General features: G+C 43.6%; 2 protein-coding genes across 3 annotated transcripts in view; one reads left to right on the forward strand and one right to left on the reverse strand.

Moving 5' to 3' along the window:
- Positions 1–1,736: 1,736 nt before the first annotated feature.
- LOC119178332 (uncharacterized) lies at positions 1,737–8,858 on the forward strand. Its single transcript, XM_037429521.2, has 9 exons — positions 1,737–1,932; positions 2,016–2,867; positions 3,232–3,344; positions 3,761–4,004; positions 5,294–5,449; positions 5,941–6,010; positions 7,064–7,110; positions 7,173–7,254; positions 8,400–8,858. The coding sequence occupies exons 1-9, from the start codon at positions 1,902–1,904 to the stop codon at positions 8,641–8,643; spliced, it is 1,839 nt and encodes a 612-aa protein (XP_037285418.2). The 5' UTR covers positions 1,737–1,901; the 3' UTR covers positions 8,644–8,858.
- Positions 8,859–17,393: 8,535 nt separating this feature from the next.
- Positions 17,394–27,963, reverse strand: part of mys (position-specific antigen beta subunit myospheroid) — a 32,906-nt gene continuing 22,336 nt past the window's right edge. For both annotated transcript variants that reach the window (XM_037429466.2, XM_037429465.2), the window contains exons 16-21: positions 27,005–27,114; positions 24,277–24,375; positions 23,772–23,901; positions 21,412–21,528; positions 20,968–21,134; positions 17,394–17,891 (exon numbers count right to left, since the gene is read on the reverse strand). In XM_037429466.2, coding sequence (XP_037285363.2) covers positions 17,823–17,891; positions 20,968–21,134; positions 21,412–21,528; positions 23,772–23,901; positions 24,277–24,375; positions 27,005–27,114 — 692 coding nt within the window. In that variant the 3' untranslated portion in view covers positions 17,394–17,822. The remainder of the gene's footprint in view (positions 17,892–20,967; positions 21,135–21,411; positions 21,529–23,771; positions 23,902–24,276; positions 24,376–27,004; positions 27,115–27,963) is intronic.

Genomic DNA, 27,963 nt, shown 5'->3' on the forward strand with positions numbered 1-27,963 from the left:
CCCAGTTCACGAGCGAGACATTAGTTGCTCACCTGCACGACACTTCCCACAAATGCTTGCTCCTTGTCGCCTCCATATCGCTTCTCAAAAGGCGTGCGTTGTCCGCACTAAGCTTTTCGGCTTCACGCTCCTAATACCGCTTGCGCAATTGCAAACGCACAATAGTCCGTCGCATATGATAGTAACGAAAGACAAGACAGAGCGGGCATGCGACCGCACAACAAAACAGGGTAGGCGGCAATTCACAACAGGTATGCATCTCATATATTAACCAATCGGGAGCCTATTTCATCCTGACGTCAGGTAAACAAACAGTTGGAGCCGCTAACTGTGCCATGAAGCCCGAAAACGCAGGAATAGAATCGCACTTATTCTTCGTAAAATACAGACGTGGTTTAGGGGGCCCTTTAAGATAATCAGTATTTGTGCGCTTTGCAGTATACTGGATTAGGAATAATCCCGTGCACTATTTTTTGTTCTTTCCCACGAAAATGAAAAAAAAAACTACTTAGCACCCGACGCACATTGTAATTTGTCTTCCCGTCACGTAGAGTAATCGCTACTTGGAACGTTCAATGCACGAAAAAAATTTTAACGACTTGCTGCGATTACGCATTTGTGCACATGTTGTAGGGTGCTTTTCGTTGAAGGCAAGTGTTGTAGATAGAAAAATTAATGAATGAAGTAGATTCATTGTCTTTTCTATTACTTTCATCGACTTTTATTTTGGTAAAAATAAGCAAGATATTCATAATTCTTGCCGCTCCTTTTAGCAGCGTATTTATGCTCCGGCTGGCCATTATCACTTTTTTGTTGCGGGTATAAATTGTTGTTTTTTAAATATAATTCTGGATAGAGTAACCAAAGAGCGTTTTTAAATGACGCCACCACGTACCATATTGTTCCTTCGATGCATGCGAGTCACTGCTGCCATCAACTGATATTCATACTGAAATTATCAGCTGGGCCGTAACAGTCGTGTCGAGCTACTGGCGAGCACCCTTCGGCCACCGGCAAGCTAATTTCAGCGACCTCGTTGTATACCGTCAATAAAGTCGTTTGTGTGCCTCTCTGTGTACCATATTGTTGTACGATTCGTCTCTTCCGAGTCCCACTGTGCTTCTGGAGCTTAAGAGGTCAATGTTAAGCACAGCTTTCCACTGGGGCTACAGCTGCAACATTATTTACGCCTTGATGAGATTAGTGCATGCCTCGCACAAAGCGGCATGCGTAATTATTAAAGGTGAAAAATCAACGCACCAGCAAATTCAAAGCAATCAAGGTCAGTGTGCGCTTACGGCTTCATTAAAAATGTTTTTTTTTTTTTGTTACGCATCCACTTATGAGCCAGGTGAGGAAGAGGGGGCGTATGGGGAAATGTAGGAATGGGCCGAAAATTCACATACCGTCTTTTTCGATGCCTGGCTCCTTGAGATCCTAAATGCGCGGCTTCGGTACCGTTCACGGCAGTCACGATTACATGGACGGACAACGCTGAAGGCCCGTGTGCTTGCGCTGTGTCTTCACACGGTTAAGAACCCCAGGTATTCAGAATTATGCAGAGTTATTCACTACTGCTTGGCCTATCATCGTATTGGTGTCTTGGAACGTAACACTCAAGAAATTGTAATTCGCTTTAACTTTGAAAGTTGCCAATCGCAAAGGATGCGCTCGCTTGCAATATAGAAGTAAATTGGATAAGGTCCAGCTAGCTTGCTGCGATAAATTTTATCAATAAAAGTCAAGCACGTGACGATGACATCACGCGCGAGGTTGCTAAAAAGGCCAACGCCGATGAGGGCACAGGTCAGAGCGGCAAGCGGTCGACAAGGAACACAACACGCACGTTTACGCCCCGGCGACAGCAGACTGCCTGCTGTACTCTTCGCTATCGTGCCACCATGATTTGGCTGCTGCTGACTTTTCTCGGAGGTAGGCGTATTCAGCGTGTTGCTACCACACCAACCCTTTTTCGAGCTTTTGACCACGAACGTGTTTTCTTTCTTCTTTTCTAGCACTGGCTTCCGGAGAGAACGTGACATCGACGAGTCCTCCGGTCTACAACGCAACGGCGCAAGTACCCCGTAAAGTTGTCACCATCTTCGAGGCTCCTTCGAGCTCCTATACCCCGACTGCGACTACCCATGCCAATACCGCGACAGCAGCGTACCCATCAAAAGTCAGCCAATTCGTAAAGGTTACGAAGCCTCCAGTTATGGCCACAACTGCGCCGCATACCACCTCCCAGCAGACTCGAAAGGCGGCACTCCCGGGAACGTTCGTGATGCCGTCAGTGAATGGCCTCGTGGAAGGTGAAATTCGCTCCTCAATGGAAAGCGAAGCAACTACATCCGAAGACGGCGCTGTTCCCACGCCTGCACTGGCGTACGAAGATTCTGTCACGGATGACTCGTATGATTCACTGGCGTACAAAGACTCTTTCACCGATGAGGCGCATGAATCCAGCACTACAACACCCGCTCCGTCAACGGCAGACTCGCGCACGACTTCGACGACAGGCTTCCCCACGACTGTGACTTCAGCCAGATCAACATCCATCACAGGGTCTCAGCAGGAGGATGACATCTCGTACCTTGCAAGCCTCTTCCCAGATCTAGACCTCTTCGAAGACTCCACGTCTGAGGGCAGCGCATCAACGGTCCCCTCGGTGTCAACGACGCCGCCAACCACGGACGCATCGACAATCCAAAAGCCGAGCGGCTACAACATGAGCCGGGAACGTTACTGCATTGCGGCCAGGTACTGCTATCTGGAGCTGAACGAACGCTGCGTCATGCGGCACATGAAGAGCGTGTGCGGCTGCGGCCGAGCCTTCTACAGGAACCCGGAAACGCTTATTTGCGAACGTGAGCACCTTTTACTATCTCGCTCTTCCGAGCCCTTATTGACTCTTGATTACTGAAGGTTGCTAAAGCTTCTGGAATTTAGATATTTTAAACGGGCTGCTGTCACCTCGGTACCAAGCAGATCCATCGTCGCTGTCTAGTCAGCTGGCCAGCTTAGCATCTGTACTTCTACGAAAGTGGTGCTACTTAAACCAAGAGGAGACACGGTACATTCGTCTCCTCTCGCTACTTTTTTCGGAGTACTAACGACCTCGTACAAATCGCATTGTCTTCTGCAACCTCTCTGTTTAAGCTCTACAGCTTGTTCACGTGTCCTATTTCCTTTCGTCACGACGTTCCACCGCTGTATCTTTCCTGTTTGCAGGCAAGCTGCCGCTGCTCGTCTCCCTGGAGCTTCCGGAACACTCGTACGTCCAGGAATTGGCCGACAAGAAGACGCTCGAGTTCAAGGCTTACGAGTCGGCCGCCCAGCACTTGGTAAGAGAAGAGGCTGAACCCTTGGCCTTCCCTCCTCTAGCCCACTACGAGCCAGAGGACGAGGCCTTCGGGAAGTTTTACGGCACAGAACTTCCAGCCAACGCTACTGAAGCAACAACGACGGCAACCGCTTCTGCGTCAACTAGCCAGACTTCCTAGACGAACGCTGACGACCTCCTTAATTATCACTTCCTCACTTCGCAGGCTCCTAGAGCTGCCACGGTGAACAAGAAATAAAATTTCTGCTCTTGCGTTCCCCACTTATCGGTTTCCTGGCTTGCTACATGGTTTTTGTTTTGTTTTTTTTTTGCTAGTGCTGCCTTTTGATGACGAATGGTATACCACTTCGTGAAATCATCCTGCTTATAAGCCCTCGAACATTTCACCTAGCGAAACACCCACCGTTTCTTTCGCAGATTTGGGGTCTGGTGAAAAGCTCCAAAATCCTCTCCCGCACGGTCATAGACATCGAGGTCACGGGCTTCCGTCCTGGGCTCTTGGTTCGCAGTAGGCTCGTGGTGATGTCCTCCTTGGTTCACAAACTCGCCAGCAATGTGTCTGGAGCCGTACACGAGGAGATCCAAAGGGCCATCGCGGCGCACAACTCGACCGGACTCTTTCTGCGCACCGCAAACATGAGGACTGTGGCCGCCGACGTAGGCAAGTTCACGTTGTCAATGTACTTTCTTAAACGGGAGGACTCAAATTTTTTCGTGTTACTTGGTGAGCGAAGGGAATACGCAAGACTGAATTGGTAGATTAAGCTCTGTAAAACACTAACCAGTTATTCTTGCCGATGGAAAGACGATCTTAATGAGCCATCATTCTCGAGAGTAGTGGATTTCGCAGCATGCGGTTTATTTGTAGAGGATGCACGCAGTTTTTAGTAGACTAAACCTATGATTAGGGTCGCTAACAGAGTGGTTTTAGGTTTCGTAACATTCACGGCTTGGCTAACCAGTTTCTGCATTTTCCACCAACACTTTACATACCAGAGGTAATTAAAAAGGCACGTGACTAAATTACAGAACTGCTACTGAGCACTTCGTGATGAACAGGCGACATCAGAACAATGTGTGCTTGATGTAGTACGTTGAGCATATTATTGGTCTTTGAATGCAGTGTCAAAGAACCCGTACAGAAGTGATCCGATGACATCCCTTTGAATAGTGACAGGCTATTCTACTGCTGGGAAAAACTACGAACATAGCGTTGAAACACCTACACAAGTGAAGTATTGGCGATCACACAAGCCGGAAACTAGCAACTTCTATAAAACATCTACTCGTAAAGGAAACCCGAGTAGATTTTTTTATTGTTGCTACTTCCCAGCGTGGATGTTCGTCAATACTTCCCTTGTGTACGTCTTTTAAGACTGAGTTCCTCAAACGACTCTTCTATTGTACTGTGTGTCTAATTAATGCCAAGTACTTATGGCTATGCATGTTGTATCTCACACGACTTTCCCGAGAAGACTTAAACATAGCAACAAAGCGAATCTTTCCTAAATATAAAGCACACTTTTTTCGTGATTACGTTTTCTGGCGCACGTTCTTTGGCCCCATATCATGAAAGGACTACTTTCAAGACATTTACTTAAATACCTATGGATAGGAAGTGGAAGGCTATTGAAGTCTTTCGGTTAAAGCATGCATTATAATGCGGTGCCCTGACGTTTGGTCAAGAACACTTGGCTGGGGAAATGCAAAAAAGACCGCTTTTCCGAGCGCCGACAAACATGGAATAGGAACAAAGGGATGCCACGTCATTTACCATGGTGCTTTAAGCTTAAATGAATAAGAAACTGCTTGAGACCTGCAAACCCGTTTTTTTCTCTTTTTCCTGTTGAATTAGTCTCGTGATTTGTTCAGCATTCGATGACAATGTGTGCTCTACGTGTCCGGTTTATGGAAGAGTAGAACCCGATTTCTCCGTGTCTCGTGTTTCAGCCGTTAACCCGTGCGAGGACCGTGATTCGAACTACTGCAGCCCTTACGCCATCTGCACGTACCGAAAGCAGGACTACGGCATGAGCTGCCGCTGTCTCCCTGGCTACGAGGATGTTTCTCCCGACACCGGGCATCATCCTGGAGAACTCTGCTTTTGTGAGTGACACATGAGAAGCCATTATACTTGTGACGCTGTAGACCTATTCCATCTTTTTCAACAGCGGTAGGCGCATGCAGTCAATATATTTAGGCACTCGCAGGGACGTCACGGGGCGGCGGATCCGCCCAGCCCTAAGGCTCTATGATCACGTGACAACTAGCACAGCATCTGAAAAGCCGACTCCGAGCACAGCGCGTCGGGGATCCTCTCTGACGTGCTATGCTCGGAGTCAGCTTTTCAGACGCTGCGCCTTTTGTCACGTCATCAGTGTGGTGGCGAGCTTCGGATGGAGCGGAGCCTGCACGCCACGACGTCACTTCCCTGATTCACTGTGCTCGAAGACAAGCTGCTGTGCCAGTTTTTACGTTATCTTGGGGGGGGCGAGCTTCGGGCTGGGCGGAGCCTGCGCATTTGTTCGCAAACCTGGAATAGGTCTATACAAAAGCGTGAAGCAACAAGTGACTCGAACGTTTTACTCTTTACGCAGCCATATGCGAGCCTGGTCACTGCCAGAACAACGGAACGTGCAAGAGCCTCGGCTTTGGAATCGAGTGCGAGTGAGTTACGGCATCTGGCTCGCTCCTTTGGCAGTCTATTATCCATCAAAACTAGACTCTTTTACCTCTTGCGTTCTTTTGCAAAGTATTGCACGTGATACCACGCCATTGAGTTTCAACGAGGAAGAGAACGGCCTAGCTCCTGGCCACGACCTGCTCATGCCGCTGCTCCCCGTGTCGCTATATTTGCTTTTGCTTGTTTATTTTTAGTTCACTTTTTCTAAAGTGCCACAGCACTAGGAAAAGCACGCCATGGCACTAAATCTTACCCCCCTCAATGCAGCCGTCAAACTGCTTTTCTGCACGTGCGTTCGCGCGGTTGCTTTTTTTTTTTTTTTACTAAGGTGGTCGCGCAGATAGATTCGGTAGTGGAGACTCCGGAGCCAGCCACCACGGTGCTTCTCAAAGCTAGAATATTGCATCGAGACCTTGTGAATCGCTTGACCCACGCGTTAGAAACTACAAAAAATAGTGAAAGGAATGCCCACGCACGAGTACACCACGACGTTCGTGCGTCGTCTGCTATGGGGGTAGTCTTGGCGGCATCTGTGATCCCTGCGTCAATTTTTAGGCCCGTGCGCCTCCGTAGGGCAGGCAGGTTTATAGAGGAGGTCATGCTCCTGGCCTGACTGGACGCTGCAACTGCGACCTCGCCTACGCCCGCGTCCCAAATAAAACCCGTGACCACGACACGACCCCATGAGCTGCCATCTCGTCTCGCGTTCCTCAAGTTCTTACGTAAGCAGGACTGATGGCATCCAGACTGACTTTGCACTGAAAGTGGTTGACCTAAATTGAAGTGATTCGGGTTACCGTCGCTAATTAAGCAGCCAGATGTGGTCGCAATTTCCGGAGCCCTTGCTTTTGTTACGTTAAACCTCGCATATCAATCAAGCAGCCATGCTGAAAATGGCAAACAGTCAGTACGTGCCGTCTTAACAATGACTGTTCTTTAATATATAAATTGTCCAACAGATCAAGCTTACACGGTTGCTTCGATTGTTTTGTTTATTTTTGTCAGCATCTAATTTTGTACGTTCTTTATTTTTAAAGGTGCCGAGACTGGTACATAGGAAATCGATGCCAATTTCAAATGAAGCGTAAGTCAACTTGTGCCCACGGTATCGCTCTCGGTTTATGGTACACGCATCTTATCTCGCAGGAATAATAGTGATCATGGTGGTGGTGGCCGCGGTTCTCCTCACGGCAGTCGGAGTCACATTTCACAAGTACTGGAAGAAAGGGTATGTCGCATATTGTTCTACGGAAAAGCAAGGTACATTCTTTTACGTGCCGTCTTAATTACACCTGCGATCGAGGCATCTGTAACGAGCCTTTTGAAATGACCATCCCATCATAATCGCAGTTTCGTCCAGTCGTCAACATTGTTCAAACTACCGTACATCCATATTAAGGAAACGCGAGTAAGACTTTCTGCCACGTTCATTTGGTAATAGTTCACTGCCATTCCGGGGACTCCGAATGGTTTGCAGCAGGTGACTGTCTTTCGATCAACCAAGCGTCCTTCGTATACTACGGTGACAAGTTTCAACCTGCCAGAAGAAAGCAGTGCTTCAATGCTAGGCGAGAAAGTGACTAGGCAAGTCTGATAAATTGCGTGGTACACTGCAGCTATATTCTGCACTTTCACTTCACTACCGCTGGAGAAGGGTTGCGCGCCGCGTAGCTTTGCAGTGGTTGATTCCAGTAGTATGCAGATGTTAAGAGCTGCAATGTCTGCTGTTATTTACCAATGTGTACACGCACGCTTCATGGCAGGTCTGCATTTGCGTGGAGTGGCGTAGAATATACTGGAGTTCATATATTTAGTCTGCATATAGTCCATATATAGTTGCGAGTGACTTGCGAACCTGTTCATTCGCCGCGCGCTTCATCGCTCTGAATAACTGGTCCGATTGGAATATTTCGTAGCACTGACGTTTTCGTTGATATTCGGAGCACCGAGCTTGTGATTTCGTGACCTTGTAACAGTGTGGAAACACGTGCCGCCGTTATTAACTTCAAATGCCGCAAGTGAAAGCTGCTAAAGAATCTTACGGACTGTGAACCAGCTAGTTTTCTCATTTGCTTCACTGTCAAATATCTGCCGTCGTATATATAGTTCAGCGGCTACGGTGTTGTATTGCTAAGCTCGAGGATCCGGGTTCGATACCCTGTCGCTGTGACCGCATTTCGATGGAGACGAAACGCAGACGCTCACTATACGGCCTGCCTGAATCATAATCATGCATAGTGTTTTTTTTTTGTTTCTCCTCCGCCGAGAGATTCTATTGTTAGCAGTTTAGTCGTGTACACGGAGGAGGACAACGTAAAGTTGCATGTGTGCATATAGTTCTGAAGTTCTCTTTGGCCGATGTTCATCTTTCAGGCGCCTCCAGAGCTGCAACAATCAAGTGTGCCGCATGTTAATCATGGAACCTGCCAAGAGGAGCTCGGCCAAGAGGCATTTCGACATTAAGCTAGCTCGCAGCGCTCTGCAGCCGCCCAGCGCCGGCATTCACCGACGCTCTAACGTTTGCGTCTCGCCCGGCAGCTCAAGCCTGCACTCTGCCTTCTCAAAGAGTCTCGAGGATGGACTGTCGCAGGTGGCCGTGTCCGTCATCTCCAAGTGATGCGGGTCTTTCTCCAGGAATGAACACGTGCAGGGACGCTTTTTTAGAATCCTAACCATTTCTCACACTTATTTTAAAGCAACCGCCGCGGTTTTTAAGGCACTAATTTAATGAGACCTGCGTCGGCCTCTCCGACACTGTGAAAGGTCTCGCGGTTTTTGGTTCTGCGCGTGGCGTTGCGCAGCGAAATAAAGTGTAGCGATTGCAAACATGAATGCGGTGTTTGAATGAATGACAGCTCCAAGAAGGGTCTTAGCTACTGCAGGAGCACCTGGCCTTGCGAGACTTACACCGATAAATATTCCACGTACGCGTCAGATATGAATTTCAGGCCTTGTAGCATAGGCTCCGAAGGACTCGGCAATACAAATGGTTGCACAGTGGTTTACTAATGCAACGCTGTACTAATGGCATGGACGCCCGTCGCAATAGTTTAGCGCCTTTGGCACTGCTAATTGCCCTGGAGCATGCGGGTGTAATTCTCGGCTAGGGGCGGTCACATCAGATGGGGGTAAGGGGAGGGAGGGGGGCAACGTTCCTGAACCTGAGAAGTTGCACGAAAGATCCCTAGCTACAAGCTCTTTTGGGGGGAACGCTTATATTTTTCTGTCGTAGCGCGAGCTTACAGCATGTCTATTCGATGCAGGTAAGTGACAAATGTTTTAACATTTGCAACGGGACACCCACTTTTCGGCCGTCCAACATGCTTGCAAGGCGGTGGTGATGCAATACCTCGAATTTATCATGCGGGAAACCTAAGAACGGGTCGGAGAAAACTCTGCAAGACTAACAATGCAGTTGCCAAGCAAATTCAAACCATTGAAGTGTTTCACATTGAGCAGTTAAAGGTTTTATTGGAGAGAAAACACCTATCACACCTGAATGAGTAAACAAGAGTTGAAAAATCGCTTTGAGGTTCAATTTATGTAATACTCACGGAGAAGCAAAAATATATTCAGAAAGTGCATGCCACACCTCTCGCGCGTGTTAATTTTTTTTCTTTTTGTAAAGCGTGCACTTCCGCAAGTACACTTATGTTGCGGTGAAGCAACCTTATTAGCATGCTTCGAGAATTTCTGTAATACGGAAAAACGATCTAGTTGTTTTTTTTTTTTTTTACAGAATACTGCGGTCGAAAGACCAAGCAGGGGGGCATAATGAAAAGTGATTTACAATGTAACTTAAATAAAAAGAAAGTTCAAGCAATAAAAACATGTTAAGACAGTAGAACACGGGATAACATTTGAACAAAGTTAAATGGCAGCAAGAAATTGCAAATTGCAACCGGAGAATGCAAATCAAATACAACGTGAGACAGTTTGAGATCTTGAGTTGTACGGTTAAAAACGGAAAGATACATAGTTATCGAAGTCGGAATTTTCGTTATCACAGAACGCTTCAAAAGGTAACGCGTTCCAATAATTGATCGTCCGAGGAAAGAACGAGTTCATGAAAAGATTAGTACGTGCGAAGTAAGGTTCAAGAGTGTAACTGTGAGTATGTCGAGTTGCATACTGAAGCTTTAGCACACACACACATGAGGATAAATACGATAGAGACACAGGGACTGCGCTGGTCTTTGTGTCTCTCTCGTATGTCTCATGTGTGTGCGCTTAAGCTTCAGGATGCTTCAAGAATTAAGTGTGTGAAACTGCCCTCCCCCTCTCCCCCAATAGCGCTTAGCCTGAAGTCATGGCGTGCACTTTAATCTTTGCTTCCATTAATTGGGTGGTGGTAGTGGTTAGAAGAGGAGTAAGGCACCTAATTTCTGCAGCCCGGTCGGGAGCACGGCGCAGTGCCTTCCATTCATCGGTTGCGAATCAACGTTGATGATCTTGCGCTGCATGCCGACATCTCTCGCGCAAGTTGAAAGCTTTTGTTTTTTTCTGTAAAGCGTGCACCTCCGCAAGCACACTCGTGCTGCGGTGAAGCAACTTTTTTTTGCATGCTTCAAGAAGTGAGGGTGTGTTTGAGGGGGGGTATGTCTCCCCCCGTCCTCGATAGTGAAGTAATGGCGTGTGCTTCAATCTTTTCTTGCATTAATCGGTTGCGAATCAACGACGTTGGTTATCTTGCGCTACACGCTAATCGAGCGACGATGTAGCAGTTCAAAAGTTGCTAGTTGTTGGCCTGTATGTCAAAGAAAAGTATCTTTCATTTGATAAGCCAGAACACACGTTGCGCCATCAAACGCTCTCGAACAGAATGATAAATAACGCACACCTCCAGCAACATATGCGTGATTGAAAGTGCGTATGCGTGGTCATGTTGACAATTCATGTTAACTTTTATAGCCCACAGTAAGATAAAAAACTGAAAAGAACGCGCTGTTTGCATCGTTCCTTTGAACATGCTTAATGAATACGTCCCTCTTGCCCCTCATCTAACGCTGAAACTATGTCAAGAAAAAAAATACGCTACCTTTGCTCATATTCAACACGACGGTGTCGAGAAATAAAGAAAAAAAAACCAACGCTGGTTAACTGAGAAGCTGGATGAAAGCCATCATGAGCTAGTTATATCAAATTGATTATTATGTCACACATGAACAAATTCACTATTTGAGCTTCCGTTGCAGCCAAATAGATGTTTGTTTTAAAATTTTCACTATTCTGCGAGGTATATTTGATGTATTATTAATGCACAAGGCCAAATCATGGTGCTAGAACAGATAGTCTGAAGAAGAAAAAGAAGTGAGCAGCTGTCTCTCTCTTTTTCTTTATTTTATTTGAAAGACTAAGATTTGCCACAACATGGGTACTTGATGTCACTATAGGCACGTGGCATGCAAAGAAACAAGTTGAATTTGTGGATCAAGTCTAATAAGGACCGGTTGAAAGGTCCCTGTATCTGAAGCCCTTCCATCGGGTCTGCTACCTAGCCGGTGAAAAGCGCTTGTAGGGGCTTTTCTAGTATCCACCCTTGGACATACCACTGAGCTGTGAACCATGTCATTGCTGATACTGGCATCGACATATTCTACAAAGATGACTGGTGTGTCGTTGCTTCGATTAAGACGGCAGATCGGCGTTTTGTCTGGAGAGGAACCGGGCGGTGAAGTCAGCCGTACGTGGCTTGTTGTTCGTGAGTTGTTTTCGGTGGCACGGTGGAGCACTGGTCGGATCAATGTGGATCGGGACTGAGTATGCCATGTATAGAGCTATCTAATTGGACAACTGGTGCATAATCATCATAGGGTATACATTCTTTATTCAATGACGAAATATATGATTGGTGCAGACATGATAATCCTGACACGCGTGTTCGGTAAAAACATAACATACCATGCTCATAGCGTGCTCGCGGCCGTTTCGCTAGCTCCACTGATACTAAATTCGGTATCACGTGGTGTGAATAGATGACGAAGGTGAACGACACATCCAAACATGATAATCATGACACAGAAGTCATGTACAGCATTATTTACCTCCACCTCGTAACGTTGTGCTGATTTTAAAGTGACATATCAACATATCCCATTCGTGCTTGACATATCATCGATTCCCACTGTACGTGGGATCTGCCTTTTTTTTTTTGCACCTAGTTTTCAGGGCACAAGTTTGCCCATAATAAACTAGTTTTTGGTGTTTCTTCTCTTGAATCTTTTACAATATCGCAACTGTTATAATCAGCAGAAAGTCGATAAAGTGCAACAAAAAGTAGCGTGTTTGCGAGTTTTGCTGGCAAACGAGCTTTCGAGCAAAACCAAACCGAGTATGCGAGTTTTACTAGCGAGCATAAAAGTGCGCAGGGTTCCCCTTCGAGACGGGGGAGGGGGGAGGATGGTTCGTCACAGCGCCCTCCCCCCATTACTTAAGACAATGCAAGAGGCAGACTTTACTCCCCCTCCCCCTCCCCCCACCATCACCACCACTATCTTTGGTGACTATAGACCAGAAGCGGCCGCCCTCCTGCTCGTATGACGCTGACAAGATTCTACTAGTGTCGGTGGAACTCTTTATGCATGCTTACTTCAAACGTTAGCGCAATCGACGCTTCGGTAAATGGAGCAGACGAAACTATACTAACGATAATCGCTGGGTGCTCGTGCTACTCTCTTCCTCAGGTTTCAAAGCAGTGTAACCTGGAACTACCATACGTTTCTTTCGGCATCTTTACACTTTCGCCAAGAATACCTACTGATTGTGCAACAGTGACTTGGGCACCATCAGTGTATTTGAAAATATAAAAAATGAAATAAACAGCACCTTGGCTAACCTTAGCTGGGACACCATACATAATAGTTGGTATTTAAATGTTACATCATCTCTTTGCACCAACCTTAGCTGGGACACTGTACATAAACAATTAATATTTAAATGTTACATGATCTCTCTGCGCCAACTACCATCGACTACGATGGCGTATACCAAGATGACATCACGGTGAGCGCATGGTAGCATGTGCTTAAGTGTGTGCTGACCATAAACTGTAGGGTAACTTAGCACAAAAAAAAAAAGGAAATTAAGAGGGGGAAGGAATAAGGTCATTAGCACTGATTTTTTACTATTTCTTGTAGCTAAAGACGTTACCATGCGGATTAGGCAGCACAAAAATTATTGAAGGCCTTTTGTTTTAGGGAACTGACAGAATCTTGCTTCGGCGACAAGTCGATTTCCCTCTTTCCTGCGGAGTGTCATTTTTTAGACAGAGTGACAACGTTCACGTGATGAATGTTGGACTCTTCATAGAATTCTCACTACACTGTGCAAGCAAAAGGTTTTTATATATAGCCTGCGTACATTTAGCAATGAAGCAGTCGAACATTAGGGTTATCGGAGTAACAGAAATAAGTGTATCTGATTCATCTTTGGAGAACTAAGAATGCGCTAATGATGAGACACCAGCATAGAAGATAGCGCGGTCTCAAACTATCGGACTAATTCATATGGCCACTTCCATTCGAAATGCCAACAAGCACTAAGGGATACCCAGTAGGACGTTTGAGATATCTTGAAGAGGAATGCGGGCTTTGTATAAAGATGCTACTTTGAACCCCGCAGTATTGGTGACAAAACTGTAGCCCTTCTCTATAGCGTATCATACTACATGTTATCTAAGGCCGGCTTTGAATAGATGCAGCCTACACCTTCACACGCTTACACAACTGCAGTGCAGTATCGTGGTAAAATTATCGGATGAACTCCATGCATGTGAGCACAGGTATCGCGTCACCAGGATTGAAGCGAAAGAGAAGTGTGTTGCGAGCGAGCGGAGGAGCCGGCAGTTGCTGCAAGCGTGCTGCAGGGGAGAGAGTGACGTCATTGTGCAGCTGCGGCGTGACCTACTTGGCACCGCTCTAACACTTGCGGTGAGGGGAACGCGTTGCGGCGCATTTGCACATATGCACGTACGTACGACATTAAACACGCGAGTCAGAGAGCTGCTTCGCATCTAAGATTATATATATATATAATGAAGAACCACCTTATTCGAGACTAGCTCGAGCTTACACACACTGATGACACATTCTGTTGACAGAGCAGTGATGGAAGCAACATTTTGATTTTTGATTCCATACTGGAGCAAGAAAAAAGCTACAAAATATTCCAAACAACTGCTGGGGTCTAATGCATCATAATAACATATTTTTACATTACGTTTATTATTAAACATATACAATGACCACTGCAAATTGCAAGAATCGTAAGTGAACAGATTAATGGTCTTTGAACACCAAGTGTTGTTTTTATCTTTTGCAGAAGCTTCATTGGAAATTTTAAAAATCAAGCTAAACAAAATAACATTTAAAATGCTTGTTTTTGTGAATTAAACGAGGTCAAAGCTGATGAAAGGGCTAAATGCAATCAGTCACATATCAAAGTGGTCATAGCAGCGGCTAGTACGACTAAGAAGAATCGCACGTATTTCACCAAAATAGTCTGCTTGTAAGGTACAAATATACAACTATATCAGATATATCAGATATGCAGAAAATGCGAGTACGCGTAGCATTGTCAATATTCTAGTATATAGCTACTATACAAGCTGTATATACTAGATGACAGTATACAGCTTGTTTTCGTTTTCATTTAGGCTTGCTAAATGATCACATGATTCAACTTCATTGTTTTTAGTTTCCCCAACACCATTTCAAAGCAGGTCTGGAGCAGTTACTAACATATGCACTTTGGAGCAAATGGAACAGCACTTCCACCACTGATTAAAGTAGAGTCAGTGACTGTGCTCACAATGATATATAATATATATATGCACGCATGAACACATGCATTTATGGGACAGGACGGCGACGGCAAAAACCAGACGAGAGTGTTCATATAAGTGCCATAGCAATACAATGGCTTTTACTGAAGGTATGGAAGTCTACTGAAGAGAAATTCTATGCTGGTCATGAATGCAACCGAATGTGAATTCATTTTCCAAGAGGTCAATCTGCTACCTTTCAATAGAGTAGGCATGTCACAGTTGAAATAGAAGAGAGACAAGGAGGAGTAAAAGAGATGGGAGATTCATTACTTTATAAAGTTTGAACAGTCAGGAAATGTGTAGCCAAGACCTCCTTTACGTTAAATCACAGACTTTTTGCTTCCTTATCTCCCTGTACCTCATCGATACCATTACCTCCCATTCATAGCTGTTTGTGTCCGTGATAAGGCATTGTCAGTAAACAAAGACATGGCACACTGGTTTCACTAAAATCAGTTTTTACTACAAGAAAAAGAAGAAATGATTTCCGAAAAAGTTGATTTTCACATTTGTATAGATGAACACGTTATTCACCAAAAGCCAAAAGTACTTGCTTGCCTCATTATCATATATGGCATGGTGCTAAAAGGCGCTTTATCAGTACGTGTGCAGTGTTACACAAGACACTGCACACAACATAGCCCTTCTTTCTAGTGGTGTATTGCACATTTGCTTGGCAAAGTGCCTGCAACATTATTCATGCAAATGTAGCAGCACACTAGTCACAGCTCACACATACAGGGTAGTCCAATATGAAAGGGAACATCCAGCAGTATTCTAACAACAGTACCACTGCACGGCCCAATGCTATTTATTGATACACTTGTCGAGCGGTTGCTACCTCGATAGTTCTGTGCCAATAAACTTTTTCATTATCGTATCAAGACCAGTGACAACAGACTGTCTCAAATACATATTGGATACTCCATTTCACATTGGTCCCCCCTACATAAATGTGCCTCCTGTGTTATGTGCGGGAGATCGTCAGCGTTCCGATAAAACAAAACAGCACTACTATGTACAACAGCTTTGGGCTTGTTGTTCCTCAGTTGTGATGCTTCTGCATCTTGCAAGTGGCAGTAAGCATACGCAGGTACCAATATACTCTGCGACGGAAAATGCAGGTTTCCATGTCTTCCATGATTAAAAAAAATGCGGTGCTAAAACTACCTTCACTATTATTAAGTTCAGGAAAAATGTTGACCATACACCATGAAAAAAAACACTTGCAAACTGAACATGACAAAATTAAGGCAAAACAGCTCTAAAAAAGACCAAAGGTGTTTTACGAACCTTGCAAGCTTCAACATGCATACACTATAATTATAAGTATAGACAAATGGTTTAACACAAGAAAAAAAAAGTGGCAGGGAAGGAGGGAAAGGATGGGAGGTGGGTGGAAAGCCAGAGGCTTTTTAGAACATCATTTTTCACTAGAAAAAAAAAATTGACTATGCATAAAACTTGTTCACACATAACGTACGTAAGTCTTTCACAAAATATGCAGCAAGTAAGAGCCTTCTTTACGTCACTCGAAAAATAGCAAGCACTGTTGTTAACCAAAATCCAAAATGAGTTTTACAGAAATGCTAACAAAAGTTCTAGACTTGGGCACTACAGGCATTTTCTTTTTTTTTAATACTTTTCAGAAAAGACCCGGTTCAGGGCAAACGGCCCTAGTTTGTACTTGTAAGCAACACTGGCAGCGAAAGTGCAAAAAGGCATCACCTATTTAAGGCCACTCAGTGAATAAAACACTACTACCAGGGCACACCATGACACACCAAGAAATGAGCATTTCCCCAATCGTTGTAACTGAATGCCTGAAGTACATAACTCCTAGCTGGTAAAGAAAATGTTAACCAAACTTAAGCCGTCAGGCCATGTTTTAGACCAGGTATTAATTTTTAGGTATTACATTCTGCTCTGTTTAATACCTCACACAGTGCAGACAAGTATTGTGCAAATGGGTTACGACAACATGCCACGATGGGGTCAATGGCCGACCATAATGACAAGAAAGGTAAGCATAGTAAAGAAAATTGGCCTCACAACTGCACACTGCCCCCTGCACTAAAAGCTTTGCGAAACTGGGAAAATAAAGACTAAGAAAGGAAGAAAGAGAATGCAGACTTCCAATTTCTTCGCTCAAAAGGTCTACACCGTCGCACCTGACGTAGAAAAATTACAGTATTCCTACAAATGCCAACGATTAATAGGGCAACAGCTTGTGCCAGACAAACAACTGGTATAATTATTAAGAGCACATGAAGGTAGATTCGAAGATTAGACACCAGATGGCACCTGCAGAGCAACCAACAAAAGGCTGTGTGCCAACAAGTATTTCGTGTCTCTGCGGCATCAGCCGTACTCTGACTATGCGCAATAAAACTAACGGTCATTTACAAGCTCTTCTACAACTCTCATCAGCTGCAGCTCTCTGCCAGGCACCTGACCATGAAACAAGCAGTGGCTTTAACAGTGCAAGAGCTGGCAAGTACTTTGTCTCATTCTCAGAGAAAGAAATGCACAAACATCACATGTCGATTAATTACACTTCATTAACACGCAAAAGAGCCGTTACGTATGAGTACAACAATTGCAAGGAACGAGACTGAACGTCACGTACACAAGTATGGCTGGCAAAGCATCGCCTATAACAGCAAATCGAGGTCGCGGTGTAACGATGACAAAGCAATAGTGTCAATCACCGATCCTCACCTACACAGGTAAAATGCGATTTAAACCTAACGTCCCGGTATGCATTTCATGAACATAAATTAAGAGTGGGCGATTGATACAACCAACGCAGCACGACAGAGAAAGAAATGACGAGAATGATGATGATTTCCTCAGCCGTGAGACAGAATAATTGGGAAAGTAAATTGGTTGATTGCTAGTTGTGATTTTGGCGTGGAGATGCAGGCAATGGTGAAAGGCCGCAATACGTTCTTTCAGTGTGTGCAGGCCTCTTACTGCTTCCCTCCGTATGTGGGGTTCTTGAACGTTGAAACGGCGCCCTTGTAGATTGGGTTTTCTCCCTGGAAGAAAAGCGGATTATATATATATATATATATATATAGGTTGGATAGTGTCATACAACTTATAATAAAAAAGAAAGCCATAGCTGGAGGTCAACATGTATTTTATTCTCCAGACATGTACATGAACGCGAGCAAATGCTTTTGTAGGACACCGTAACATTGATCTGATTCAAGTTTGTTGCACATGAGACAAAGTTAAAAGGAAATTAAAATGAAACACTGAATCAGCTTAGCCTCTTATTTAACAACTGTACTGTTGTTAGTTTTACCAACAGAAATTCAGTGTTAGAAGAAAAAAAAAGCTTTAACTTTAATTTTGAATTTCATTCTAGAACACCAACACCTGAAACCAAGTTTAAGTGTAGTTTTTCTTTTATGAATGCATTTGCTCATTAAAAATTTATTGCCGAACATAAAGCCAGATGCACTATTTTTCTTTTTGTCTCTTCCCCATTTTATCCATCCCTTATAGGGACATAAAAGAGAGACAATCAACAAGTTTAGATGGATAAATTGCACTCTGAGAAGTCGTCATTATTTCACCATTGCAAGTTTATTATTAGCTAGGCTTGTGCGAATAGTGAATTTTAGGTTTGGAGTAAATTCGAAGCGAATAAATAGTTGGATTATTCTGAATCGAACTCGAATAGAATATATGACGTATAAAGAAAAATGGCATATTTATTATGACCTAACTAACCTGCACAATATATGACGTCGTGACAATATATTTTAACAAGGCCTCTATACAAGAGCTTTTTTTTATTTTTTCCGCTCAAAGGAAGTCGAAACAACTTTGGGTAGTAGCAGGATTTGACTTCCAGTAGAAGGCAAGTGATAACCTGTAAAATACGTAACATTATTCATTACAGCTAGTGTGTATAAGCCAGCAAAACAACCTTTTTAAGCTTAAAAAATTATCAATCGATTTGAGGATCACACGTTCATTTAAGGGACCCTGCAACAGTTTTTCAAGTTGCCATGGAATGGATTCACTAAAGAAGCTTATTGCTTTATGAATAACCGCCGCAAAAATTTTTAGAATCTGTCCAGTACGAGCGGAGTCGCAAAGATTTGCCACATGCTGCAATTGCATTCTCTCTTCTCGTCCTGACAAAAGCGCTTGAAGCAAAGCCGGGAGAGATGGTATAGGGAAAGAAAATATGTCACATGCGTGTTGTGACCTTGAGCACTCTTTATCTCTTTTCTTTTCTTATAATATGCGGCTTTTCAGTGCGATCGCGCATATACGTGTGGACATGTCGAGCCCACCCGCAGCGGCCCCAGTAACGACCGAGTGCCCCATGCTCAAATCAGCCAATGGCTGGTACCATAGCTGTTACGAGCAATTTTTGACATTGTGGCGTCGTTTGCCGAGAGAAGAGAGCAATTTTATCTGACTTTGAGAATTTATTGCGAATTTCAAGTCACGTGCTGCGCTAGAATATTTAGCTCGCGCGTTCACGGTAGCCTTGACTACCGATCGGCAGCGTTTACTGACCATGCTCATAAAGTGTCGCAAGGCCCCTTTAAATTTAAAATGGGGCTTTGCGGCAGAGCAAATGTTTGCTGGACAGATGCTTTTACGGCTTAGCACCACTATACAGCAGTGAAACCACCTTTACAGGCAGTTACACGCGGTTTAGTATACATTTATTCGTTCATGTCGAATACTTGGAAATATTCGATAATTTAAATTCAAATCGTAGCGAATTAGAATACTCTACTATTCGTTCAAATATTCGAAGCATTTAAATATTCGCATAAGCCTATTATTAGCAGAGAAAATCTAGATCGAAGTTTCATTTTAAAATTTCACGTCATAATTCTCAACACGTGACCTCAAGAATTTCAGTGTTTATTAATCGTATTTTGGCACTGTTGGTTCCATAAACTTTCCTCAGTCTTGGTATGTCAAGTGTATGGCCCCCTCTCAGAACAATGTACTTTATATTTATCGATAATAAAATACGTAATCTCCAGTCGGTGGTGTCAAAATATGTCGCATCACGGCAAATGGTGCAGAAATTTCAAAAGGGCCCTACACCACCCAGAGGTCGAAATTCAGTTGGGGTGGGGAAGTTGTGCGCGAGTGTACAACAAACACAGAGCCGTGAGAATTTTTCAAGACGGTGCCGGAATAGCGGAGTTCAATGTGTTTGATTATCAAAATGCACTGATTTTCATTTCACGGTATTTCATTATGTTGTGTTAAAGATGTAACCCACCCCCTTCTGTAATGCCCTCGGGCCCTGAGGCTACTGAAATAAATAAATAAATAAATAAATAAATTGCTGCTTTCATTTTTTTTTTGACTACCCTCCTCTGGTAACCTCTCTCAGAGACGCTTTGCCCTCTCACCGAACGCCCCTCCGCATATTTCTCTGCCCATCATACCTTTTTTTTTTTGCCACCTTTTATTGCTCGACCTATCACAGCATGAATGCGCAGTGCGTCAGAATGCATTGTGCTGCGTGTCACACAGAGGCCAGAAAGGACCGAAGAGGAGGAGAGATTGTTTTTTCGAATTTGTGGCACGCCAGTCGCTCGTAGCGCTGTCACATATGGCATCGTTGACCGTGATGGCATTCTGCACACGATGCACATGTTCACTTGAAATGTTCGAAAATATAATGGTTCAGGCATCCTTTAAGGTGGAATCGCCACCCACATGTTCTTTGTGCACATTTTGTTGCTCACTCAGTGTCTTTTCACACCAAGCGCGGTGTTTCCGGTATTGCCAAAGAGTGTTTTTCTAATACGAGAAAAATTGTGTTGCTTTTTAGTGTCCCTTTAAGAGTCAACCAGCCAAAAATTGACTCTGCTAGAACACAACCACAAGTTTTGCAGAAAACTGGTGTCTGTGAGCTACGATTTGGTTGCAGTACTTGCAGCATAAAAGACAACCTCATCACAATTCGCGATTCGTACACATGATGCAACTGATAGTGCTAAGCTGGCTGCAGCCATCATGAGTGGCCCGCTATTGCACAAGAGAATGCAGTCCCATTACATTGTATGAAATCACTCCAAAGCCACAAGTGGGGCCTTCAAACAGAAGAGTAGCACTTACGGTGTCCCACTTGGCCATCTGCCGTTCCTTCTCAAACTTGGCAAACTCTCTACGGTCGTGGATGGTGGTAAACAGCTTCCAGATGAGGAGCAATGCCAGGCCAATGAGAACAATGCCAAGGATCACACCCAGAATGATGGCCCAAATGTTTACCGGCTTAGGGCACTCTGCGTAGCAAAGGTGAAAGAACATTGCACCCACTTTTGATGACGAACAGCCCTGGACGATCCAAAGCGCTAGAGGTAGGTTAAAAAAAGAATTGAATTACAGAGCTTTACGTTCTTAAAGTAACGATATGACCATCATAGATTTCATAACCGAGAATGTCACCCAATTCTTAAATTTAGCAGAGGAAAACTTCGGCTCCCAATCTACTTAGGCAAATGATAAAGGTAGGTGAACGCGAGCTTTCATGAATGCAGAAAGAGCACTGCTCCCACTTACCACGCTCATTCTTGGCTCGTACAGTATACTCGTTTGTTGGCTCCAACTTGTAGATGAAGGTGTACTTGCAGTCATCCTCGTCGCGGAAGATGCACAGCTTCTCGCCTTCTTCGTTGACTGCGTATGATGCACGGCAAGAGTTTTAAGTAACATGCAATTCTTACTTCAACACTTGCCAGTGAAAGTACTGATATGAAAGAATCACGTACTGATTAAAATGCTACTAGTTCTTTTTATAAGTTTAGCAAAGATTTAAAAAAATTAAAACCAGATGACATAAACAAAGCGACGCATCATGCTCTAAATCAGTGGTTCTCAGCCATGGATGTGTCGGGGACCCATTTTGGACTGGTGGAAGTGATGGGGGACCCCTTGCAGCGGAGGGTGGGGGGAGGGGGGAGGGTACGTAGGTAAGTTGACACAACGGGAGCGTGAAACAGGTGCCTTTTATTGCTACCAAAAACATCAAACAAACACGCCACATCACTTAATTTTGGACAGTTTATCAATATGTGGCACAGTCGGGCTTTAACAGAGTTGCACATGTAAAATTTTTTTAATGCAAAAAAAAAAGCGGGTGAGGGTTTCGCAGTTCATAGAAATGGCTTCTCGGATCCTCTAGAACCCGCAGACCTTCATTTGAGAACCACTGCTCTAAATAATATAAGAAAAGAAACCACACAATGTCAAACCTCATTAAAACTGTAGTTACATTATCCATAGAAATACCGGAATGTTTGTAATGAGCATACATGTACATCGTCAAATAAAAAAAAGAAAGAAATAAAATCACAACTAAACAAAGGAAGCACAACTGGGGTTTGCCTGTAATAGGCTAGTAAAAGACTTGGCACACATTTTGATACCCTGTTAGCATCTTGCTGTTGAAATAGAAGGCACGGGAACAACACTAAATGTTGTACTTTTTCACTTATAAGCCACTTCTCACATAACCTTATCCACACTTGTCGCACCCCCCAAAAGAACAAATCAAATTTCTTTAAACCTACAGCTCTAAAAAAAAAATAGGTATCCACACTTATGTTCATATCTTTGTATACCGCAAAATCCATGACCAAGCAAATGCCCCTCTACAGTTGGAGGGAAAAGATTTGGAGGGAAAACCTTTGCTCAGTCACAGACAGGACAGTGGTGAAAGAGCTGCTCAGAATAAAGAATGCACATGTGTGTTTCTACTGAAATTCTTTATTATTAAACAGCATGCATTGACTGTTCTCATTCGCCTCGTTGGTTGAATAACGAGTCTCTAAAACACTGATAACGATGGCAGGAGAGGGGGGGGTGCTGGTTGGGTCATTGGCACATACTTCAAATCTTCTAAACAAGAAAGGTGGCCTCAGGGAGAGCCACTTGCTCGGAATGTTATGGTATACAGTCCCACATATTCACAGCTCTTCCCTGTCACATCTTTGACGAACAGCTCGGTGTAACGCTTTCTTAGCTATACGCATTTAAATAAGTGCAATGGTGTTAGTGTGATACATACAGAGTTATCAAACAATGGAAACAACATCTTATGATATATTGTGTTACCACAATGTCTACCAGAGGTTCAGTCCAATTTCACAAGCTTTCCTCAATGCAAAGGCATTAGGGTCCACTGCTATGCCGCCACCAAGAATTTGCATAAGGAGTTAAGTAAAATGCGGTTCTTCAATGCAATGGAAGCTCTGTGTTGGTGTTCCTAAATAATTCAGCCTTGCTGCTAACATTTACATATTAAGTCACCCAGTATTCTGCAAACAGTAAAAAGCTTGCAAACAAATTACTGTTGAACCTTTTTACAAAAGGCACTGATGTAACAAACCATTGGAGTATAAGATAGACTAGTGTTCCTACATCCAAATAATGGTTAATCAGAAAATGAGAACCTCTTCCCTGTCTACAAAAGACACCCTTTAAAATAGACAAGAACTGCTGCCCGGTGCATATCTGTTATAAAGGAGTTCAACTGTAAGTGTTTCTGATTGTTTGCTACGTTATACGGTAGTGTCATCGAGCATGGTCCTCATGATCCTATGTCCTTATTTGGCTGTGAACGCAGCCAAAATTCGAAATAGCAATGCAAAAAAGAAAACTGGAGAATGGGCAACCGTAACCGAAATATAAGGAAAGCTACAGAGCATGCGTGCGGATCTAATTAAAGATAATGAAATTTTATATTGGTGTTAACCTTACCCTGTTGTCTGGCTACATGGCGGTCCGAACAACTCTACTACTTCTAAGAAAACTAACAGCAAAAGAGCAACTGAAAATTTGGTGGTGTCATGAGAGATGAGAACATTATTTGAGAGATTAATGTTTCTGCAAAATGTCATATGTCATTTCTCTTGCCGTACCTTCAATGTGCGGAGCCTGAATGGCCAAGAACTCGCACTTAGTTTTGCACTCTTCCTCAGTGTAGGGTCCTATCTGGAAGACTTGGCACAGCACGCAGTCTTTGAATGCCTCGCATTTTCCAGGGCAGGTCTGCATAAATGTATGCAAGTTAAATATAAGTTACGGTTGAATTAGCAACAGATTTATCCACCAAAGCAACGTCCTGGTCATAAGAGACACAGTGACAGAGCACTGTCATAAAAAACAAGAAACCTTTACACTACAAGAAACCTTTACACTACAAAAAGAGTGACACTGCAAACACTTCGTCTGCATCAAAGCCTCCACAGAAAAGTGCCACATGAATTCCATAGATTTCTTGCGTTGGATTTTTTTTTGTTTTTTTTATTAGCATCAGCCATGTTTGTATAAGAAAGAACCAAGAGAATTTCAAGACTTGCCAAAAGATACATACATAAAACCAATTGCATGCACCAAGCAAAGCACGGGAAGATTGGCACTCACGGGACAATCTTCACAGAAGACTCCGCTGTAGCGCTCCTCGTCTGATTCGAGGCACTTGCACTGCCCGCAGACACAGTCGCCGTAGCCGCTGCAGATTTTCTGCAATGCGAACACAAACGAGTCTTATTAGAAAAACTTTTACGAGTCAGAAGACCATTGTTTGAGAAAAAAAGAGTCATGTCAACATTTCTCTGACATCACTTGCAGGCTCTTGCATGGCTGAAAAGCTAGATAGAGCAGTGCACTGAGTGAAGAACAGAAATATTCTAGAGCTTAAAGGACATTAACGGCAAATATTAAATCGATGTGAACTGCTCAAATAGCACTCTTGGAACCTTGTCGGACTTGTAAAGTACCGACCCCCCAGCGCACCATCGGTCTTGTGTTTCAGACAGTCCCACTAGTGGTGCAAATCGCGTTGTATGTTTACCTTAATTTCTAGGTTACCAAAACGCTGCTATGCATAAAATTGACGCTGCAGATCTTCTCAAATATTGACCTCGCACCCTGACAGAAAATGTCATTTGCCTTTATTGCCCCTTTAAAGTCAAGAAATTTCATCATGCTACAAGACAACATGAAAGCAAGCGTGAGCCTACATGAGGAACTGTCAATTTCAAAGCACAGCAAAACACCGACACTAAAGTGCAACATCGCTTTCGCGCACTAGGCCTCAAAATGGTTTGCACACACTTGCATAGAAAAGTATGTAAATGGGACCTTGCATACACTCTCAACTACCCCACCTAGGTGGTTTGAGTGACACCAGGGATCTAGCACAATTCCTTACTGTGAGAGCAATCTGACACTGCAAATAAGGTTCCCACCTCCTGCCACCAAACTTTCTAAACTTTACAATGATGGGATGCCAAACTTGCTGATGAAAATTGCAGCCACCTTTAAATTCCTTTTGCCACATTTGCTTGCAGCATTTGAAAAATTTACCCACAACAGTAATAATATTATCTATGGTTTTGCATGCCAAAACCAACACACGGTTATGAGGTGTGCCGTTGCGGAGGGCTCCAGAAATCTTAGCCATCTTAGAGTGTCGATATTTTTTTTGAAAAAATATATATAATAATATTAAACTTTTACAGATGGTCAAATTACTTAATTGTGGTTTTTTTAATGTACAAAATGTGCAAAGTCAGAAAAAAGAATTATTTAAGAATTCAGGAAAAATATTTTGATGCCAGTGTCACTCAGAAGTGCAGAATGTTCAACAGTATTTCAGAGCGTGGTACTCCTTAAAACACGGGTGAGCGCAATGTGCCTCAATGCAGTCTGCACACATACAACGTGTGTCTGTTCTTTAGGATTGACGAGTTGTGCAGCCACATAGTAGACATGGCATCTTCTCTGCATGTGGCTGCCTTGGGCAGAGTAAGCTTGGTAATTAAGGGGGCACGATGGTCTTGAGAAATGTTTTTTTATTTATTATCCTACTGTTATGAAAATTACCATGCATGCGTACCATTGAATGGAAATTTCAAATCCGCAAACAGATTTAAAATATCTCATTTGAAAGAAAAGAGTAATGACAAATTTCCACATCATAATCAGGTAATTTCTTATGGGTCTTTATGGTAACCAGCAATAAAAAAAGTTAGGTTTCAAAATTACATGTTTCCTCTAAAAGTTCATGCTACAGGCTAAAGCAAACTAGATGTGAAAGCGGCGATTTCTTTGATCAGAAATTATTTTTAGACTTGGAAGGTTGAAATGAGCTTCTAGTAATTAGCTGATATTTATCCTATAATTACAATGCTATCAAGGTTGAGAGAAAAGGAAAAGCTTTAGCCTGTGTTTTATGTGCTGCAGAAAAGAATGGTACCAAATTTGTTTAAATATCTTCACAGAAACTTGCTCAAAACTCTCTTAAGACAGATTCACTTCACAAAAATAACAATGCCAAGAAAAATACATTTCCAGTTTTAAAAACATATGTAATTTTATATATTAAGCTTTTAACAGAAAGAGAAGGTATTTTCCCATAACATAAAATTTTTACAAAACATACTTTCGACTATAAGTACCTCAAAATGCAATTTTTGAAAGTCAGCATTTTTTACAATTTAGTGCTATTTCAAGAACCTTGTCCCCTTAAGGGCAACAAGAATGCCTTGCGAGTGTCAGATATAAACAAGCTAAGAGCAGCGCAAATAAAGATGAAAATCAACTTTCGCCACCCCTGCAAGGAAGTGCCGATAAAGACAAAAATAAAGTTCCCCACACCGAAGCTGAAACCACATAAAGGCATTGCTTATTGGCTTATCTGCGAAGTGCGTCCAACTGACTCTAGAAATCAGATCTGTTTATTTTCGCAAGAACGTAGCAAAATCATTTCCAATGCTTTTTGTAAGTCCTAGAAGGTGGCAGCACCCCCCAGTAAGCATGCATTGCTACTATGGCTCGAAATCTTAAGTGAAGGTTTGAAAACGTACCCGTACAGCAAAGACACTACGAGACAAAAAACTGCCGCCGTGCACGTACGGCAAAATAAACTCAAAGGGTTTTTACGTGCACTGACATCGCACGGTGCTTGGGCCTCTACCATTTTGCCTCCATCGATTGCAAAAGCCAGGATCAAGCCAGTGAACTTCGAATCGGCAGTTGAGTATCATAACCACTCTACTACCAAGGCAGACCGCAACGGTGTTAACGGTCCAAGTTATGGAGGCCCGTTTCCTATGAATCGAAAGAATGCTCTATAGTCAATACTAACCCCATTGGGGCCGATGCAGGTGTCGTTTGTGTCTCGGCAGTTACAGTTAGGTCCAGTCCAGCCATCCCTACACTCGCAACTTCCGCAGATGCAGCTGCCCTGTTCTTCACCTACGCATGAGAACAATTTCACATTTGACAGCAGCTTCAATACTGCTGTTGCTGTTCAATGCAAATACAGATGCTACCAGGACACATAAAGAAGAGGTACATGAGCATACAAGTTGAATTTCTCCGTATTGGCAAGGCCACACATCCTTCAGATATTAAACGTACAAGCATTGAGGGCTGAGTAAATAACCTCCGTATCATGAAGTGCGAAGCCAGACTGTTACACAAGAATATGCATGTGCATGATGAAATGTCCTTTAATAGAAACGTCCTTCACCTTAACTGAAATGCCCTGCTTAAGCATGCTCTAATTAAGCACGGGGGTCAGCAACCTTTAGCGGCTGAGGGCCTATTTGCACGAAGCTGACACAGCGAAAGCGGGACATCAAATCATCGGAGGAGGGAAGGGTGGGGCAGGCAATGAGAAAAAATTGAGCGAATTTCCAATTAAGTACAAGACTACAATAAAAAACATGCTTTTTTTCAGTATCCATGTCATAAGGTAGCAATTTACAGGCGCAAGCTACAAGTGAAAACCCAATTTGATGTCAAAAGTGGCTTATCAGCCTTCTGATAGGAAGCGACAAGGGAGGAGGGGTGTGGGAGTTCTGACGTCGTGCCGGAGGCGGCATAACTGTTTCGTGGGCCGCAGGTCGCCCACCCCTGCTCTAGCAGGATTCGCCAGGCAATAGACCCAGCCCCACTTATGTTCTGCATCCATGATACCATTATAGAAAGCATAAAGAAAAAGCAGGGCACAAGCAGCCTAACCAGTGGGAACATGCTGCATACCATTTAACTCAAGTTGCAACACATAGCTGCACTATGTATGCATGCTTGTTTATCTGT

Source organism: Rhipicephalus microplus, chromosome 1 (assembly GCF_043290135.1).
Source record: "Rhipicephalus microplus isolate Deutch F79 chromosome 1, USDA_Rmic, whole genome shotgun sequence".
Lineage (NCBI taxonomy): Eukaryota > Metazoa > Arthropoda > Arachnida > Ixodida > Ixodidae > Rhipicephalus > Rhipicephalus microplus.

Bases quoted from the DNA above. Each gene is read 5' to 3' on its own strand.
- LOC119178332 (XM_037429521.2), top strand. From the start codon at position 1,902: ATGATTTGGCTGCTGCTGACTTTTCTCGGAG. The intron at 4,005-5,293 runs GCAAGTTCACGT...CTCGTGTTTCAG, and splicing joins GACTGTGGCCGCCGACGTAG to CCGTTAACCCGTGCGAGGAC. The intron at 5,450-5,940 runs GTGAGTGACACA...CTCTTTACGCAG, and splicing joins TCCTGGAGAACTCTGCTTTT to CCATATGCGAGCCTGGTCAC.